We start from the raw sequence: 17,590 nt of genomic DNA, 5'->3' as shown, positions 1-17,590 counted from the left end.
AACATTATTAGTAAGTGTATACTTCAAAGATTTCTACTTACAATGATACCAAGAGAATGGACTTCTCATGTACTTGGAAAGAAAACAGAAAGAATGATAGCGCACAGCTAACCTTTAAGAAAAAAGAAGAGCGTGAAACATGACTTAATAAACCTGAAAAATGCATCAAATTACAAATTACAATTTGTAATTACAAATCTGAATAAAAACATCCATTTGAATATTATAGTTATTACCTTGAGGTAAAAATCAAACACAGAATATGCATACTATTTAACCAGTTTTATGTATGTAAAATTTTAAAACTAGTAGTAATTATTGGGCTGGTGAGATGTTGCAGTGAGGATACAGTGCTTGTCGCAAAGCCTGACGACCAGAGTTCAATCCCCAGGACCCACATGCTGGAAGGAGAGAACTGGGTCCCACAACTTGTCCTCTGAAGTGCTGTGGCACAAGACTCCCACCCAAATAATAATAATTAACTAAATAACTGGTTTTTTAAAACTATATAAAAGTCTATATACAACCATCTAAAATGATTCTGAAACTCAGCTACTAAGAAGCAAAACTACCACGTATGGAAATAATACAGCAATCAACCCCCCATCATGCCTTGGAACCTGGCAAGATATTTAAAAATTACAGGGCCAGCAAGATGGCTCAGCCTGTGAAAGTCCTTGCTGCCCAGGCTGATGACAAGGAACCATCTCCAGGACCCACCTGGTAGAAAAGGAGAACCAATTCCCGTAAGCTGTCCTCTGCTTTATACGTGCATGCCATGGTGCACACGTACATGTGCATGCGGACACGCAGGTGCACACGGACGGACACACACACACATACACACGCACACATACACACAAGTAAAACCACTAAATGTAAAGTACTAACTATGAAAGGCAAAAAGGTCAATATGTAAAACTGAAAACAAAACAGATATATTGCAGTGTTGTTTTTAAAGTGTATGTGTCCAATGAGACCAATAACTTTCATGAAGTTGTGTGTGTGTGTGTGTGTGTGTGTGTGTGTGTGTGTGTGTGTGTGTGTATCCAGCTGCTCAAGCACAACTGCTGACTGACTGCGCCCCACACATCCACTCTGTAACTGCGCTGACACCTCCTACATACAGCAGCCACCCGCTTTGCTCCCTTGTGCTCTCACTGTTGCAGAGCAACCTACATGCCACCTGGCCCAGCACAGTGACCCAACTGGCAGCAGGCCTGCCTCTCACCGTAACCTGCACACAGGTGTGTCAGGTCACATAATGCCTGCTCCAAACACCCACTGGCTTCACCCTGTGAAATCTGCCTTTCCTAGTCCACCAGTCATTGTCTCCTTCGCTCAGTTGCAACTCAACTATGTTTCTCTTCTCTCCTCTTCCCAAATCCGTACACATTTTGCTTACCATCCATTCCCACCCTGCTCTCTGTCCCTCCCTTGCTCAAGCTTCTGCCTTGAGTTTCTTTTCTGCTGTCCAGGAGCTCCAAACCTTGTCCAGCCTGCCAAGCCTGGCTGAAATCCCACTTGTTCAGCAACAGTGTAGAATCCTCCAACACCTCTCTCTTCCCCACCACCACAGACTTGATCTGTATCTGACACTGCATAATGCCACCTGCTCAACAGCATCAGCTAAGCATTCTTCCTCGGCACCTTTGTTTCCCCTCATTAATCAATCAATGCAAAGCAGAAACACAACAGTTCTGAGGTAAACTAAAGATTCTGATTGCTCAGCCTAATGCTTAATCCAGCACCTGCCCAAGGATGGTGTTTAGTGTCTATCAAAGAACCGAGTGTTTTATTTTGCAGCCCAGTCAATCTTACCCCAAACAAGAATATAATTAGTGATTTTTTAAAATGTCAGTCACAGCATGAACTAAATACCTTAAGAAAAGTGAGAAACTTACCAAAGTAAATCTGAATGCTTTAGAGGAGGGCTCAAGTGTCAATTTTATACATGCAGGCAGCAAGCTCAAAAATGTACAGCAAAAGCTAAAAAGCAATAGAATGTGTTTTCTGTGTTAGAGATCTAACTAAAACAATTACTTTTAAAATAGAAGGATTATAAGTTGATCTCAAATTAAACTTTATTTACTAAATTTTAAACTATTAAATAAAACATACACATTGAAGTACGTATACACTTTCGTACATTTTTCTGATATAACAGAAGATCAAACAACACTAAGTACTGCCTATGTCATTCAGCATTTTATACCATGTATAAAGATATAGGCACACAGCTGCAGGCCAATTACCAGAAAGAGCCAGTGATAAGGGTGTGAGCTGTATAGCTTCTCTTAGTGATGCTCCCAGAGCCTCAGGACAGGGATAAGTCTACACAGAGCCTCACTCCCTCAGTTTGGGTGGCTCGGTAACTGATGAGCGGAGGAGACTGAACTCAAGTCCCCAACCTCCCTTCTGTACATCTCCTGGGGTGTGTGGGGGGGGGGGCTACAAGGTCTACTCTGAGAGTTGGAGCCCATGAGAAAGACAACAGCCATCTGCTAATTTAAGTCGAGCAAAGGGGAGCCTGTCCGGGAGGCATGGCAATCAGTGGGAAGCCCTCCTAAAACAACTTAGGCCCACGAATAGCCACTGCAGTCAGTTGCATTTCCTTCCCAAGACATTGCTGATGCCTGCCCTGTGGACTTCAGGTTTGCTTAGCCAGACCCCACAAACTGCCCACAACTGCATTGGCCAATTCCTATGAGAAGCTCGAACACACAGTAATCTCCAACTTGCTCTATTTTTCTAGCTGAAGCTGGCTGCACACCTGTGAAAACCATGACTCTTCAAGATAATGTTATATCATATTTACTGTGTGTTCTACTTAAAGGGGAAAAATTAGGACAAATGTCCACATAAAATAATTCAAACTGGGGACGGGAAAAGGGAGAGAGGAGAAGGAGAAGCTGGGCATGGTGGTGCACACCTTTAATCTGAGCTGAGGCAGGCTGAGGCAGGAAGGTGGGTGGAGCTCTGAGGCCAGCATGGTCTTCAGAGAAATTTCCCAGAATGCCAGGGCTACACAGAAAAACCCTGTTTCAGGGGGCGGGGGCAGGGGTGGTGACGACAGCAGAATTTTACTGAATTAAGTGGGACGTCACTAATGAGCAGCTCAGATAAACAGCATACTACTGTAATAATAGCTGTGAAGAGTGGCTTATAAAGCACTGTATATAAACTTCATTAGTTACCTGATTGCTATCTGGATGTGACGAGGCAAAATGTCCTTAATCTTCAGAAAAACATTAATGCTGCACCAAATATTGGCTACTTTATCCTTAAAAAAGATTTGTTAGTTTTACATTTTGGTATAATTGAAAGAAATATTAAACCCCATGAAGTAAGCCTATAATATCCAGGTAATAAATGTTTGAAACATGAAACTTTCATTCACATTTATAACAAAGTAGATTAAACTCTTCAAGCAATAAAAGTATATACACTCATAGCCTCAAGCAAAATTTTTCTTTTTTAAAATACAGATTATGTAAAACATTAGTCAACTATAATCTACATTCTAGTAAACACTTAGTATTTTTTAAAAAGCAGTATACTAAGCAAAACTCTTCCAAAATTTGTAAAATAAATATTAATTACATTTGCTCCTTTTATTACAAATTTAACTTTATGTCACATAATCTAATCGGTACTAGAAATGACAAGACTAATTGCTAATAAATCTAGATATTTTAAAGCATTAGCAATTGTGCTAGCTCACTCAAGATGAAATTTGCTACTTCAGCTCCCCAGCTAATACAATATCTCCCCTACACAGCTGCAAGTCTCACAGCTGTACAGGCACGACACCAATAGAGTGATGGCCTCTAACAACTGTCCCAGCCACTTCCTGTTCTGGGCTTCTATGGTTGACAAGCAGTGGGGGACTAGTGACAGACTAGGGATATGCCTGACACTGTGCCACACTTACCATCATAGACACTTTCTGAAATGGAAGATACAACAAATAGCAGGCAGCTTTTATATATTTAAAGAAAGAAGAAGAAATCAAGCTTTTCTTTGCCGTTAAGGTTGTCACAACTTGACATCACAGCTCCGCCACATAGCAGGTGTATGAGGGAGACCTCAGTTTCCTACACAGACAACAGGGACAACAGCCATCTTAGGGCTGTATGGAGCATGAGGCATTCTGTGAAGGGACCAGCACCTACGGGATGGTGGGAGCCACCATGGGGATGTTCACCAATATCTGTCACCAGACACTGTCACGTGCCCATTACCTTCATGACAAAGAATGCACTGCCTAGTCTCTTTCAAGTTCTTAATCCCATCCTCCTGTAAATCCACTGAAAAATATTTTATAGAAACTATCTATTCAAGACTTAGCAATGCTTTCTAATCCTTTTCAAAAGAAATGTTATTCAAAAGCAATTTATCTATAAATATGTTGTCTCTAAGTTTATTAAAAGACCTTTTGTTCCAGAAATAAATGGTTTGTTTAACTTAATTACTAAATCTAAATGATCAAATTATTCATGCAATAAAAGTTTAACAAGAGTGATTAAACTAGAATTAAATGAAAGATTCTCATTAAAAATTACTATGGATGAAGGTTATATATTTCATAAGGAATTATGAGCTCTTTCTAAAGCAAACAGGATGATCATCTTAACAAATAATTGTGGCAAACTAAGAAGAGAACGTGACACGCAATGGCAGGCTTGTGACCTCAGTGGCTTCAGCATCCAATGCTCTTTTATTATAGACCAATCTAACTAGAAAAATGCATAATTGAATTATGGATCTAATTACGGCAAAAATATTACTTATTCATATAAGGCACTAAAAAACGAGAATTAAGCAACGGGTGCTGCACTGGACTAGACAGCTGACAAGGGTGACTAGAGGAGGAAGCAGAGGTTAGTGTTTCTGGCTCTCTGCTCCATGAGCTCCCTGAGGTTACAGGGGAGGTGCAGCAGTAGCATAGGAAGGGTCTTATTTTTTTGAGACTGTGTAGCCTTGGCTGTGCTGGACTCACTTTGTAGACCAGGCTGGCCTCAAACTCACAGCGTTCCCCCTTCCTCTGCCTCCCTGAGTGCTGAGATTACAGGTGTGCAGCACCATGCCTCGCTGGATGGGTCTATTTTTAATCTTACCTCAAACAATCCACGATCGACAGGGAAGAGTCTCCTTAGAACCTGCAGAGCATGTTCCCTTTCCGTGAAGAATGGCAACCAACACAGAAGGAAGGAAGCCACGACAGTACAGCCTATCCTAATAAACAACTCAACCCTAGGACAAAGAGCAAAGAGAGGAACAGTAAGACAGACAAAGGTGAAGGCTTCTTGAAAAGTGATGTCAACATCTAATACAGTAATCGCAAATGTGACATTTAAAATGGGATTCCACTCGCAACACAGCTGAAAATTTCACAGCTGTTAAAAGACTCATTTCTCCAGCCAAGGGCCCACCAGCAACCTAATTAGCATTTATCTGGGATGCCACTGCTACAGGCATGAAGGGATGCAGCCATGTCAGGCGGGAGGGAGTACTTCTAGGGGGTGGACAGCATGCTAAGCCCCGATGGTGGCACTCTACAGGCACACCGGCCCACACTGCCCCGGAGTGTACACTGATCAAGAGTCCTGTAGCTGTGAAGGCTTACAAGAGCACAGCTCAACAGCTTCCTTCCCATCCACCCATGGCTAACGCATTTCTGAGAAACCACCAAAGCCAAAGACCACTTTCCTCAAGATAAGTATGCAAATAAATTCTCTGAACATACTGAATTCTGTACTTTAAAAGTCACTTACCCCTTTCCTTTGAGGCCTTTTTTAAAACACTTGCCAAGTAAGAAGCAAAAAAATGGTAGGGAGTGGTACAGTTCCATCTGTTTATAATTTAGAGCTAAGCAAAATGCCAATGACCCTAGCAGGTCCCAGTCACAAGATACTCCAAGAACACCCCACAAAGCAAAGCCAAGACTCACAGAATTATATATGTTCCTGTGTCAAGGAAATTAGCGCAATAATTAAGAGGTAGAGCTTGCATTTTATAGAACATATTTCTTGTGTGATTTGAAAATAATGTGTACAATGAAACCTTCTGAATATTAACTGAAAGCATTAAAGTGATAAGAAATGTATGCAAAGAAGCCTCAAATATACTAAGCCTGTTGCTAAACAGCAACTGATATATTAAGGTTTAAGAGTTATAAATACAGACAGCATAGCTTGGTTTCTGTTAAACTACTTCACAACAGTCCTATAGTAATATGCCAAATCTAGAGAATAAAGCTGTTCTGGCAAGAAGCTTAGTTACACCAACAACAAAACTGCTGTTGCCACTCTAGGCTTCTTTTATAGCAGATGTCAAACAGATAAGGAATCAAAAGAAAAAGAGGAAGAAGAGAAAGAAAGTTTTAATTAGAAATTCAAAATATGCCTAAGAAGACAAATGAAATTTAACAAGAGCTGTTAATGGTAAAGGCAGGGTAATTTTCTATAAAAAATAAAACAAAGATGTAGAAGAAGGAAAATCAAAACAATCTAATGACTAGCTTGTAAGCTCAGAAAGAAGATAAACAAAAAAGTTATTAAGAAATTAAAGAATATGAGGCTTAAAAAAAAAAAAGAATGGATCACACAGCATCCAAAACAACTGGGAAGAACACCTAACCATGCCTAAGTGAATCACTGCACAGTTTTAGAGCCTACAAGGTAAATAACAAAACAGTAATTAGGGCCAGTGAGATGGCTTGGTGGGTAAAGGTGCCTGCACCAGGCCTGATGATCTGAGTTTGATGCCTGGAATCCCCATGGTGGAAGGAGAAAACCAACTCCCACAAACTGCCCCCTGATCGTCACATGCACGTACTCACACATATACATAAAATAAATGAAAAAAAAAAAGACAATAATTATACTAGTAGCGATAAATACCTATACAATGTTCAGCATCTCCAAAGAATTATTATAAGTATGTTACTTATTGTAATTCATTTAATTCTCAATGCAAGCTCACCAAGTAAGGGTTACTGTTATTCACATTTAAAAATGAGGGAACGGAGGCTGGCCATGGTGGCATGCACCTTTAATCCCAAACTCGAGATGCAGAGGCAGGCAGATCTCTGTGAGTTTGAGGCTAGCCTGGTCTACAGAGTGATTACCAGGGCAGCCAGAGCTACACAGAGAAACCTGTCTCAGAGAAGAAAATTTAAAAAACAAAACAAAAGCAAAAAACTTTTTGGACTGGAGAGATGGCTTAGCAGCTAAGAGTACTGATTGCTCTTTCAGAGGACCTGGATTCAATACCCAGCTACCTGTGGTAGCTCACACCTGTCTGAAACTCCAGTTCCAGGGGATCTGACACCCTCACACAGACATACTTGGAGACAAAACACCAATGTATATAAAATAAAAACAAATAAGTTATAAAAAACAAGTAAGGGAAAAATTCTGGGTGTGGTGACACACATCTTTAACACTAGGACTGGGAGAGTCAGAGGCAGGTGGATCTCTGTGAGTTGAAGCTAGTCTGGTCGATACAGCAAGTTCCAGCATAGCCAGGACTACACAGAGAGACTCTGTCTCAAAAAACAAACAATCAAACAAACAAAAATTAGTGAATAAAATTAAGATTAAACATAAGGAAAAAATATATAATCATTTTAAAAATTGTCCCCACTTGGGGGCTGAAGAGATGGCTCAGAGGCTAAGAGTTCTTCCAAAGGTCCTGAGTTCAATTCCCAGCAACCACATGGTGGCTCACAACCATCTATAATGAGATCTGGTGCCCTCTTTCTGGTGTTCAGGTGTACGTGCAGGCAAAACACTGTATACTTAATAAGTAAATAAATAAATAAATCTTTTTTTAAAAATGTCCCCACAAAAATTATAGAAATCAAAAGCTTAAAATTGTAATTCACCACACCTGGCTTTTTTCAACCATTTATATCAAGTGAAGAGTGCATGTAAGTGTACTAGTGTATATAACAAGAGTTGACAGCAATACTGTATGCAGTTAGCCTAGGTCATAATACATAAATAAAGGATACTGAAAATGTCCATAGTCGATAAGAATAAGGCCAGGATACAGCAATATGCATAAGGCGCTAGCAATCTGTAAAGAAAAGTATGGTGGATAAAGAGATCATTACTACAGCAGAGTGATGTCACTGCATACCTAGCAAGGTAGATACATCCCATCTTCCTGAGATGCTGTCTTTCCTTAATCAAAATACTCCATTTTCACAAGACACCAACGTTTTCATGAAGCAACAGAAAATACTTTAAGAAAATGTAAAATTACGGAAAGGAATTTTTTTGTCCGTTTCTCGAGTCACATTAGGTAGCTCTGGCTTGGAACTCACTATGTAGGCCAGGCTGGCCTCAAACTCACAGAAATGCACCTGCTTCTGCCTCCCACAAAGCTGGAATTAAAGATGCCCTCACCACCACACCCAGAAAGATATTTTAAATCCAATGACTGGCTATCTAATCACACAATGTAAAACTCTCAAGAAAGGGTACTTGATAGTGATGTGAACTCACAAACTTTGCAAAACGCCTCCTAGTTGAGCCCTTATCATAAGCCAACTCAAAATTCTGATTTATGAGCTTAGCAGTAGGTCTAGCACAGCATGGGTCAACAGTGTGGTACATCTAAGTTCAGTATGTTTTGTTATTACTGGAGAGCATTTAAAGTAATTATTGTAAGTTAAACTGTTGTTTTCCAAATGAAAATTAATCAACAGAAGATAAAATATTCATTATCCTATTTACTCCCAAGGAGCAGGCTAGTGATAACATAACATTGCAGAAATGAAATGTCGGGAAGCCTTGAAACTTACCTTTCGCTTAGGTGAGGCTTCTTCTGAGGAGTAACAGTACAGAAGCACCGCTGGTATGTAAATGAGCAGATCAGCAACCAAAACTACAACACAAGGAAATAAGATGAGTCCCCAGGCTCTCCAAGGACCCGCACCGCCTTCCTCCCACAGCCCTGACTGAGATCGGTACTGACACTGCCTAGCCCTTTCCACTCGCTCTGCTTATGCTTGATTATAATGAACGCTGCATCACTAGACGCTTCTCTTACTTTTTTCTCTAACAAAGTCATATGTTTAATCAATGAGACAATGACGAAGTCACTGTCTTGCTGCTCTGACCTGAGCTTCAAATGAATGCTCAAAGCACAGCAAATAGCATATTCTCTCACGTCTGTACACTCAAAATGTTCTACTCAGAAACAACAACTCGAAGAAAAATCTGTAGTGCTACTATTTATAAAACTAGATAAACTTTTACTAGTTAATGCATAGAAAGAAATCGGAGAGAGCCTAGCATGGTGTCCCGTGAACATTATTTTACCAATCAGCAGGATGAAGCCTGGAGCTTCATAATGCGTTCCATACCAGCCATGAGACAATAAGACAAGACAAGACCCTGTCACCTTGTCTCACAAACAAACAAAATAAAATAAACAGCTTGAGAAGCCTGGGCAAGGAAGAAACTGGGAATATACACGAAGGGACGGGATCCTGGGGGACAAAAGAACAGGGACAGGGACAAATCAAAAAGAGAAAGAAACAGCAGTTTATAATTGCTTATTGTGCAGTCGCTTTAGAACAAAGAACAGCACTGCTATCCAAGAAGTCTACTATCCTGAAAGGAAGAAGTTTTTAATGCCTAGTGCTCTCTGAAATTAGAACGGGGTGCCTTAAAAGCTGTGACTCTGAAAATGCAGGAATCAGGGTACATTCTGAGAATGAGGTCAGGAAAGGTTCAGTGGAGGGGCAGAGATGTGGAAGAGGGCAGACAGACTACACAGGCTACCTCCTGGGCCCGAGATTCTGTAACAAGGAAAGGTGCAGGCTAGAGTAAATGCTTGGTTGTGTCATGCTTTTAGAGAAATCAAAACTTACTACTTTCAGCCTCCTAGAGAAGTGCACCACGATGCTCAGTACACATTGTTGGCAGGCTGGGATGTAGCTCAGTGGTAGGGGCTTGACTAACACTTTAAGGTCCTTTGCTTAATCCCCAGCACCACTCAGGGAGGAGCGGGTGTTTGAGTGGACTGTTTAACGTGCAAACAGTACAATGTATGAAGCACCCTGAAAGGACTGCCTAAGAAAGAGTGAAGGAACCTGGGATCAGGAACGGAAGCAACAGCATGAACGGGCGCAGCTTCAGCTTCTTACTATCTCACCTAAGGCAAGTTTTTGGCCTCATGCAACTGCCAGTTTAAAATAAGAGAGGGTGAGATACTCATTTCACTTGGGTGCTCACAGGATCAAGTGATAAATGAAAATGAAATGCACAGAAACATTCCTTTACTCTTGGTTTAAAGCCTACATATGTATATACACATGCATAACTGAAAAATTTCAAAGCCGCTAGAACAGCAGCTGGGCGTGGTCGTGCACGCCTTTAATCTCAGCATTTAGGAGGCAGAGGCTGGTGGACCTCTGTGGGCTCAAGGCCAGCCTGGTCTACATAGTGAGTTCTAGGACAGCCTGAGCTAAGTGGTGAGACACTGTCTCAAAAACAAACAACTTTTATCAATTTGCTCAAGTTGTTTTTTTTTTAAAACTTGATTTTTGACCCAATGCCACGTACTAGTTTACCTGTGGTACGCATGAAGAGCTTGTGTGCCTGACTCTCATAGCCACGTGACGTGTGGAGAGCAACCCAGTCCGGATTTATAAACTCTGCCCTGCCAATCAAAACAGACACACACACACGTTATTCCTCTGAGCTTTAGTAACTAGGACATCTGAGAACACACAGCACTTTAAGAACTGTCTGCTGCCTTTTAAGAATTAAATATTGAAGCTTTGCTCCTTGTATTTATTCGTGTAACATTCACTGAGGATATGGGACAGCATCTCATTTGCCTTGCTCATCTTCCAATAAAACCATGTAGTATGCAGATGTCTGACCCTCACCATCCTAGAGTAAACGAGAATCTGATGTCACATTTCCAAAACATACTTTGTTTACAAACTCTTCAGTTACTATAACGGCTTTAATAAACATATCAATCATAAATTTTACATAAAATTAAACCATTACTAGTGATAAATGAAGATGTCAATCGTATAATACCCTTAGATTATCTGGCCATTGTGATGTTTAGGTGCTTACTTTCAACTCACGAAGAGTTACTTTATAAAACATGAAACAGTTAAACTATGAAATAATAAATCATGACAAAGTGAAGAAGTTCCCCAAATTTTTGCTGACACACTTCAAGTCTAAGAGAAATTGTGCTACAGAGGTAAACGGGGTCCTCACCAAACAGAAGTCCTCACCTATAAACTACGTCATTAATTTAAAAAAAAAATTTTTTTTAAAGGAGCAGCACCAATTCTCAATCAGTAAATCACAAGTTCTACCTCAGCAGGCCAGTTAAGAAGCCATTTGGCGCTAGTTCTCACTCACTCGGCTACTCCAGGGAAAGGAAAGCTGTCTTGTATAAACATTGCCCAGCAGTCCATGTGCAGTCACTGGTAATATCTCTACTCCACAGCAAATCTGTCTTGCAATCTTTCCTGCCTGTCCACCACAAGCAGTACAGAGATGTTCAAATCCTGTTAGTGGTTCTTAAACTTGTAATATGATCGAAGCTACAAGCAATCACTCTTAAATAAATCACATCATGCTGTGTCTTAGGGTATAAGTATTAAGTTATATTAAGAAAAGAACTCACACATATGCACATAGGAGACTGTGATAGGCCGTAAGAGGTGGGTAATCCAATCCCCAGTACTGTAAATTGTTATCACTACTGTTAAAATACCTGGAAAAATAAAAAGCACGATTCCATTATCAATATTCAAGATATAACATCTCATGGCATTTAATTAAAATTAAGCTTAATGGTTTAACTAATTAAGATATCAATAATCCCTTTATGGCATCGAATACAAACAGGGCTGCCCCAGGTGCCTGCAACTTATTGTTACTTTATTCTTAGTAGACTTAGTAAATTAATTATACTCATGCAACAAAATACATGCAGCAAAGACAATTTGTATCTGACACTGTAACAAATTAGAATAGCACTTTTAATGCATAATTTTAAAAATACAAAGAGAGTTTCAAAGAAGAGGTAAAGATATGGCTCACAGAAAGAGGAAGACTTCATGGAACGAGCAGGTTGACAAAAACGTTGAAAATAACTCAGCTAGCATGTACAACTCAGTGCTACTATAGGAAAGGGTCTGTGAGCCAGCGGGGAAAACCTGGTCTACAGTCCATAAAGGTGCTTGGTTCCTCCAGTTAGAGAGGTGAAGGAATTAAAACAAACAAACAAACCACTGCGTCTCTAAAAGGGAAATTCAGCCTACATAAATGCATTTCTTAGTTGTGTTCTCTGTAGCTAAGCAACTTCTTCCATCCACTTTACTCTCAGGCACGGGAGCGATTTACGGTAATGCAGGCCAAACTATATATTGCCCGCAAATAATCACTTATAATCTTGCTTCAAATGGGTCGCAAGCCTTCAGTTCTCCAACTTAAACACTTGAGTTAGCACTCAACAAGATTCTCGTCAAGGGGAAGGCTCTATCCCGCTTGCCTGCGTTGAGGAGCCATCGGCAGTTAGTCGATGGCTGCAAGGGCAGGGAGGGAAAGTTGTCTGGATACCTACGCTCAGTGGGACCCCGCCCCAAACACATGCTGGCAGCATAAGTGGACTTGGTTACAAAACATATGAAGATGGGGGAGACTGAGGAAGGGGAGCATCAGGAGAGGCTAGGGTAGGGGGAAGCAAATACAACAAACTAAAATGCATCTTTTAAAGAGATCTCCATCAAGCAATCTATTTTTTTATACCCAGATTTGCCCTTCTTTAAATGTAGGTATGTACAGAGCTGAGGACTAGTAAAATGCTCAAAGCATACTGGGGAGCCAAGCGATCCGGGTACGGGCAATGTGGTGTGGTATAGCTGGACGCAGCTATATGCTCCAGCAGAAACATCCACATCTCCTTCCTGAGTCCTGTGTGTGGCCTGCACTAGAAACTAAAAAGCAATGTCTTTTCTGAGTGAGCTGCAGGCTGGTATAGAGCAAGTATCAGGTAAAGAAAAGCTTAGACCCAGGTGTGACAGTACATGCCTTTAATCCCAAACAAAGGTAAAGTTAGTTTGTAGATGGAAGCAATCAAGTTTGAAAGTGATGTCTAATTAAGTGGCAGAGATTACAATCAGAGAAGACTTGACAGAACAGGATACACCTAACTCACAAGAAGAGAGTGAAAAGAAAGCTACTTAAGAGGCAGTTTTTCAGAGAGAAGAGACTGTTTTACCAGGACAGTAATAGAGAGATGGGTTGCAGAGAGAGAACTCAGATGAAGACAGAAGATTAGAGCAGATTGTTGAGTTAATTTGAGACCAAGCTGAGCAATTCTGGGTGGAGAGAGAAGCCAGATTGAATACGTCAGCTAGGAGAGGAGTTTGAGCCAGAACAGCAGAGTTGAAGCAGCCAGCCCAGAGCTCAGAAAGAACACATAAGAGTGAGCTTATTAAGTCTCAGAGGCTAAACATTTTAGGCTTAGATTGTGCGTTGGCTAGACGCCTCCAGGACTGGGCCTAAGTTAGCAGAAGGAGGCAGTAAGCCTCCTAGACAACAACTGACCCAGGAGAATGAGAGTTGCTTTTACACTATCTAAAAGGGAGTAAAGAAAAAGAAAGCCTGAAAGAAGACAGCTATGTAGCTTGGTGGTAGAGTCCTTGCTAGTATGTACAGTGCAGTGGTTCGAGTAAGAATGGCTCCCCCAGGCTCATATAGTTCAATGCTTAGTCATCAGGAAATGGACTCTGGTAAGATTAGAAGGACTGAGTATGGCGCTGTTGGAGGACATGTGTTGCTAGGGATAGGGCTTTTAGGTTTCAAAAGCCCAAGCTAAGCCTAGTTCTTTTTCTCTGCCTGCAGATCAGGTTGTGGCTCTCAGCTGCTGCTCCATCTTCTCCCATACGTGGGTTCTAAATTTATATATATTTATATATATATAAAGGTGTAGGTCACAGAACTAGAAAGGGGACACAAAAGGAGGAAAGCTCTTAAAGGGAGAGAAGAGAGAAAGGAGGGATCATGGAGGTGGGGCTGGAGGCGGGGCTCATTGGCTAAGAAACATGAAAGGCATGAAAGCAGAAAGGGACTCTTGGTTGTCTTTTGGAGTAAAGAGAGGGAAGTGGTGAGGACTCTTAAGAAGGAAAAACGTGTAAAAATGCCTTATAAATCCTTGCTGACCCAATGAAATATGCAGGCGGTTACTTCCATTCTGCAAGTGATCAAACTGGAAGAGAAAGTTAAATAATCTTCCAAGGTCACAGCAACAAAGAACAGAGCTAGGATCTGACCTCTGGTCACACTCTTGACATTACATCTCTAGGATTTCTAAGAGACCCTCGGTGAAACTTCCAGAGAGATGTGTAGATGAAACTAAGGTTAGTTACCATTGTCTCAGTGGTTGAGAATAATAACAATTTCTACAGTGTTCTAAGTTCTACAAAACAGAAGACCATATAAACCATACCATGAAACCACTGACAGGTAGGGTGACTTTTCCTTACACTACGGAGAGGACAAATGAATACTCCCCCTGCAAGAGATGTTCAAGAGGGGTCTGCAGCGTGCCAGGACCCACACTAGATGCAGCGTACTCAGAGGTGGCCAAAGGAACAGAAGTAAATTTTTCAGTTGAAAACAAATTCCAATCTCCTTTTTTCCTTTTCAGCTCCACACAAATAGCCAGCTACTATCGCCAAGACCTTTCTGTTTCAACCTAGAGCTGATGTCACAATAAGCTGATGTCACAGTAAGCTGATGATGCCACAGTAAGCTGATGATGTCACAGTAAGCTGATGATATCACAGTATGCTGATGATGTTACAGTAAGTTGATGTCACAGTAATCTTTAGTGAAGAAAGTATAGATAAAGGAAAAGGGTAAAAACACTGTCCACTCATGATGCTACTCATGGGTATCCATCCAGAGAGGTTTCCAGAATATATAGTGTTCTTACATCAGACTTCTAGTTTAGGGCTGACAAGATGGCTCCGAGGGTAAAGGTGCCTTATACAAAGCCTGACAACCTAAGTTAGATTTCTGGGAACTGTGTAAATGTGGAAAGAGAAAACCAACTCCACAGAGCTGTCCTCCAACCACCACAGAAACACTGTAGCATGAGTCCAACCCCCTGTTCTAGATTAGTAGCATACCCCAGCTAACTGGGTGTGTGTATGGATAATTTTCAGGGCTATAAAACTTCAAAGATGAGATCTGATATACAAGACTATATATAAAGTATCATAGCAAGAGGTGAAAAAAATGGTGTTTTTCTTTTAAATACCATCGTATAATCTATATTAGCTATGATAAACAATAAAACCAAGACAAAACTATCTGTACCATTGTTTGATTGGTAAATTAAGAGTAATTTCTTGCCAGTGTCTCTGAGCTTCATAATCACCAAACATAGGTGGTTTTCCAGCACCTAGAATGAAAAACAAAAAGAAGTTAATAATGAACTTTTGGCATACTAGTATGGATTTCTCCCCCTATAAAAATGTCCTATATTACATGGGCAATGCAAGCTAAGGAAAGAATGCAGGAGTTACCAAAACCAGAGATGAGGTCTAAACCCCTACTGCGAGTCACCATGTGACCACATGATGGATAAATTCCTTACCCTCCCTAAGCTCAGGAGCCACAGTCTACTCAGAGACCTGCTACAGCAAGTATCCGATAGATGTATACACCCAATACAGCACCTAGCACATCAGACACTCAGTAAGAAGGGCCACTGCAGCACCACTCGGTTTGTTGTTAGTACAGGGCATGTATGATTGATGCTTTGCTTTGTTTTTTCAGTTTTCATTTGCTAGCTGTGGTTGCGCACGCCTTTAATCCCAGCACTGGGGAGGAAGAGGCAAGATGATCTCTTTGAATTCATGGCCATCCAGGTCTACAGAGCAAGTTCCAGGACAGCCAAGAATACATAGTGAGACTGTTTCAAACAAACAAATAAATACACAAAACCAAAACCAACAACATTTGGAGTGTGTGTGTGTGTGTGTGTGTGTGTGTGTGTGTGTGTGTGTGTGTGTGTATGTAAAACATGTAGAAATCAGAGGAGAACTCTCAAGAGGGGGTCTCTCCTGCCACCTTGCAGGATCCGGAGACGAAACCCGAGTTGTCTAGCAGGTATGCAAGCACCTCTACTCAGAGATTCATCTTGCCAGCCACCATGTTTACTTTTTCTTGACGAGAAAAGCTGCCCCCAACACTGTGGTCTGAATATGAGATGTCCCCTATAGGCTCATGGTTGAGCACCTGGTCCACAGCTGGAGGAGCTGTTCTGCAAGGCTGTGGGAGCTTTCAGAGCTGGAGCCGTGAAGGAGTGGGTCAGGGCCCTGACTTGCTATCCAGAGCCCCCTCCAGTCCTCTCCTCTCCCCACTGAGATTCAGCATGAGCAGCCTTTACCCACTCTTTGACACTGTGCCTTCCCCACAGCGTCTGGCCAGGCCCTCAAACTGGGGGGCAGATAAATTCTCGGTGTAGTTTCTTGTCAGGCATTTGGTCCCAGCAATAAGAACAGTAACAATGCAAATACTTGGCAAAAGTACCATAAATTAACTACCATCATCTGCATGTATAAACTGAAAATAAAAAACTTAAGGTCGAACACAGAATTAAACAAAGGCTATGTACTGATAAGGGTCAGGCTACTATTAAATGATTTATATAAAACCTCAAAGCCCAGTGAGATGTCTCAGCAGCTAAGTGAATTTGTCGCCACACCTGAGGTCAACCCCTAGAACCCACACAGTGGAAGTAAGAACCAATTACGAAGCCGTCCTGACGTAACACGCCAAGTAATGCACACACGATAAAGAAGTAAATAGATGTTTATTTAAACAAAAAAAAAGCTTGTATTTTTTTCTTCAAAGCTCTAATTAAGGGCTACTAAACCTTTAATAACTAAAGATTATTAGAGGATGTATGCCTAGTGTATGTCTAGTGCTACATAAAATAATCCTATAAACAAAGTATTATTATTTCCCTACTTTAAGGCTGGGAAAAGAGAAAATAATCATTCAAGAAGTAAAAGCAGACTCTAGATCTAAACCCAGCAAGTTGGCTCTAGACGCTTTTTTTTAAATCTTTTTTTAAAAAGAGTAAGTTTTTCTTAATGGTTTATTTTTATTTTATGTACACTGATGTTCTGCCTGAACGTATGTCTGTGTGAGGGTGTCGGATCGCCTGAAACCAGACTCACAGGCAGTTGTGAGCTGCCATGTGGGTCCTGGGAATTGAACCCAGGTCCTCTGGAAGAGCAAGCCAGTGTTCTTAACCACTGAGCCATCTCTCCAGCCTCTAAAACCCATTCTTAACTCCTTCCCTGTCATGCCCACATTGATGACAAATCTCCATCTATCAAATAGTAAGCACCTATTTAACAAGCAGTTGTCTACTAAACTGTGAGAAAGCCCAGCAGAGTACAACAGTCACAGGATTTTAAGTCAACAAATTAGGGAGAAATCTAAATAGTCATACAGAGTTCTAACCTAGCCAAAAGGTGCACCACACTGCAGACCCTGCTCACTGAAATCTAATC

General features: G+C 41.0%; 1 protein-coding gene across 1 annotated transcript in view; it reads right to left on the bottom strand.

Moving 5' to 3' along the window:
* Window positions 1-17,590, bottom strand: part of ALG6 (ALG6 alpha-1,3-glucosyltransferase) — a 41,302-nt gene that overhangs the window by 11,797 nt on the left and 11,915 nt on the right. The window contains exons 3-12 of the mRNA XM_084784529.1: window positions 15,381-15,465; window positions 11,677-11,766; window positions 10,592-10,680; window positions 8,816-8,898; window positions 8,021-8,085; window positions 5,778-5,969; window positions 5,121-5,256; window positions 3,198-3,283; window positions 1,905-1,989; window positions 42-112 (exon numbers count right to left, since the gene is read on the bottom strand). Coding sequence (XP_084640655.1) covers window positions 42-112; window positions 1,905-1,989; window positions 3,198-3,283; window positions 5,121-5,256; window positions 5,778-5,969; window positions 8,021-8,085; window positions 8,816-8,898; window positions 10,592-10,680; window positions 11,677-11,766; window positions 15,381-15,465 — 982 coding nt within the window. The remainder of the gene's footprint in view (window positions 1-41; window positions 113-1,904; window positions 1,990-3,197; window positions 3,284-5,120; window positions 5,257-5,777; window positions 5,970-8,020; window positions 8,086-8,815; window positions 8,899-10,591; window positions 10,681-11,676; window positions 11,767-15,380; window positions 15,466-17,590) is intronic.

This window comes from Acomys minous (genome assembly GCF_964271855.1).
Source record: "Acomys minous genome assembly, chromosome: 6".
NCBI lineage: Eukaryota > Metazoa > Chordata > Mammalia > Rodentia > Muridae > Acomys > Acomys minous.
The sequence above is the reverse complement of the archived record's forward strand: the minus strand, read 5'-3'. Positions and strand labels throughout refer to the sequence as shown.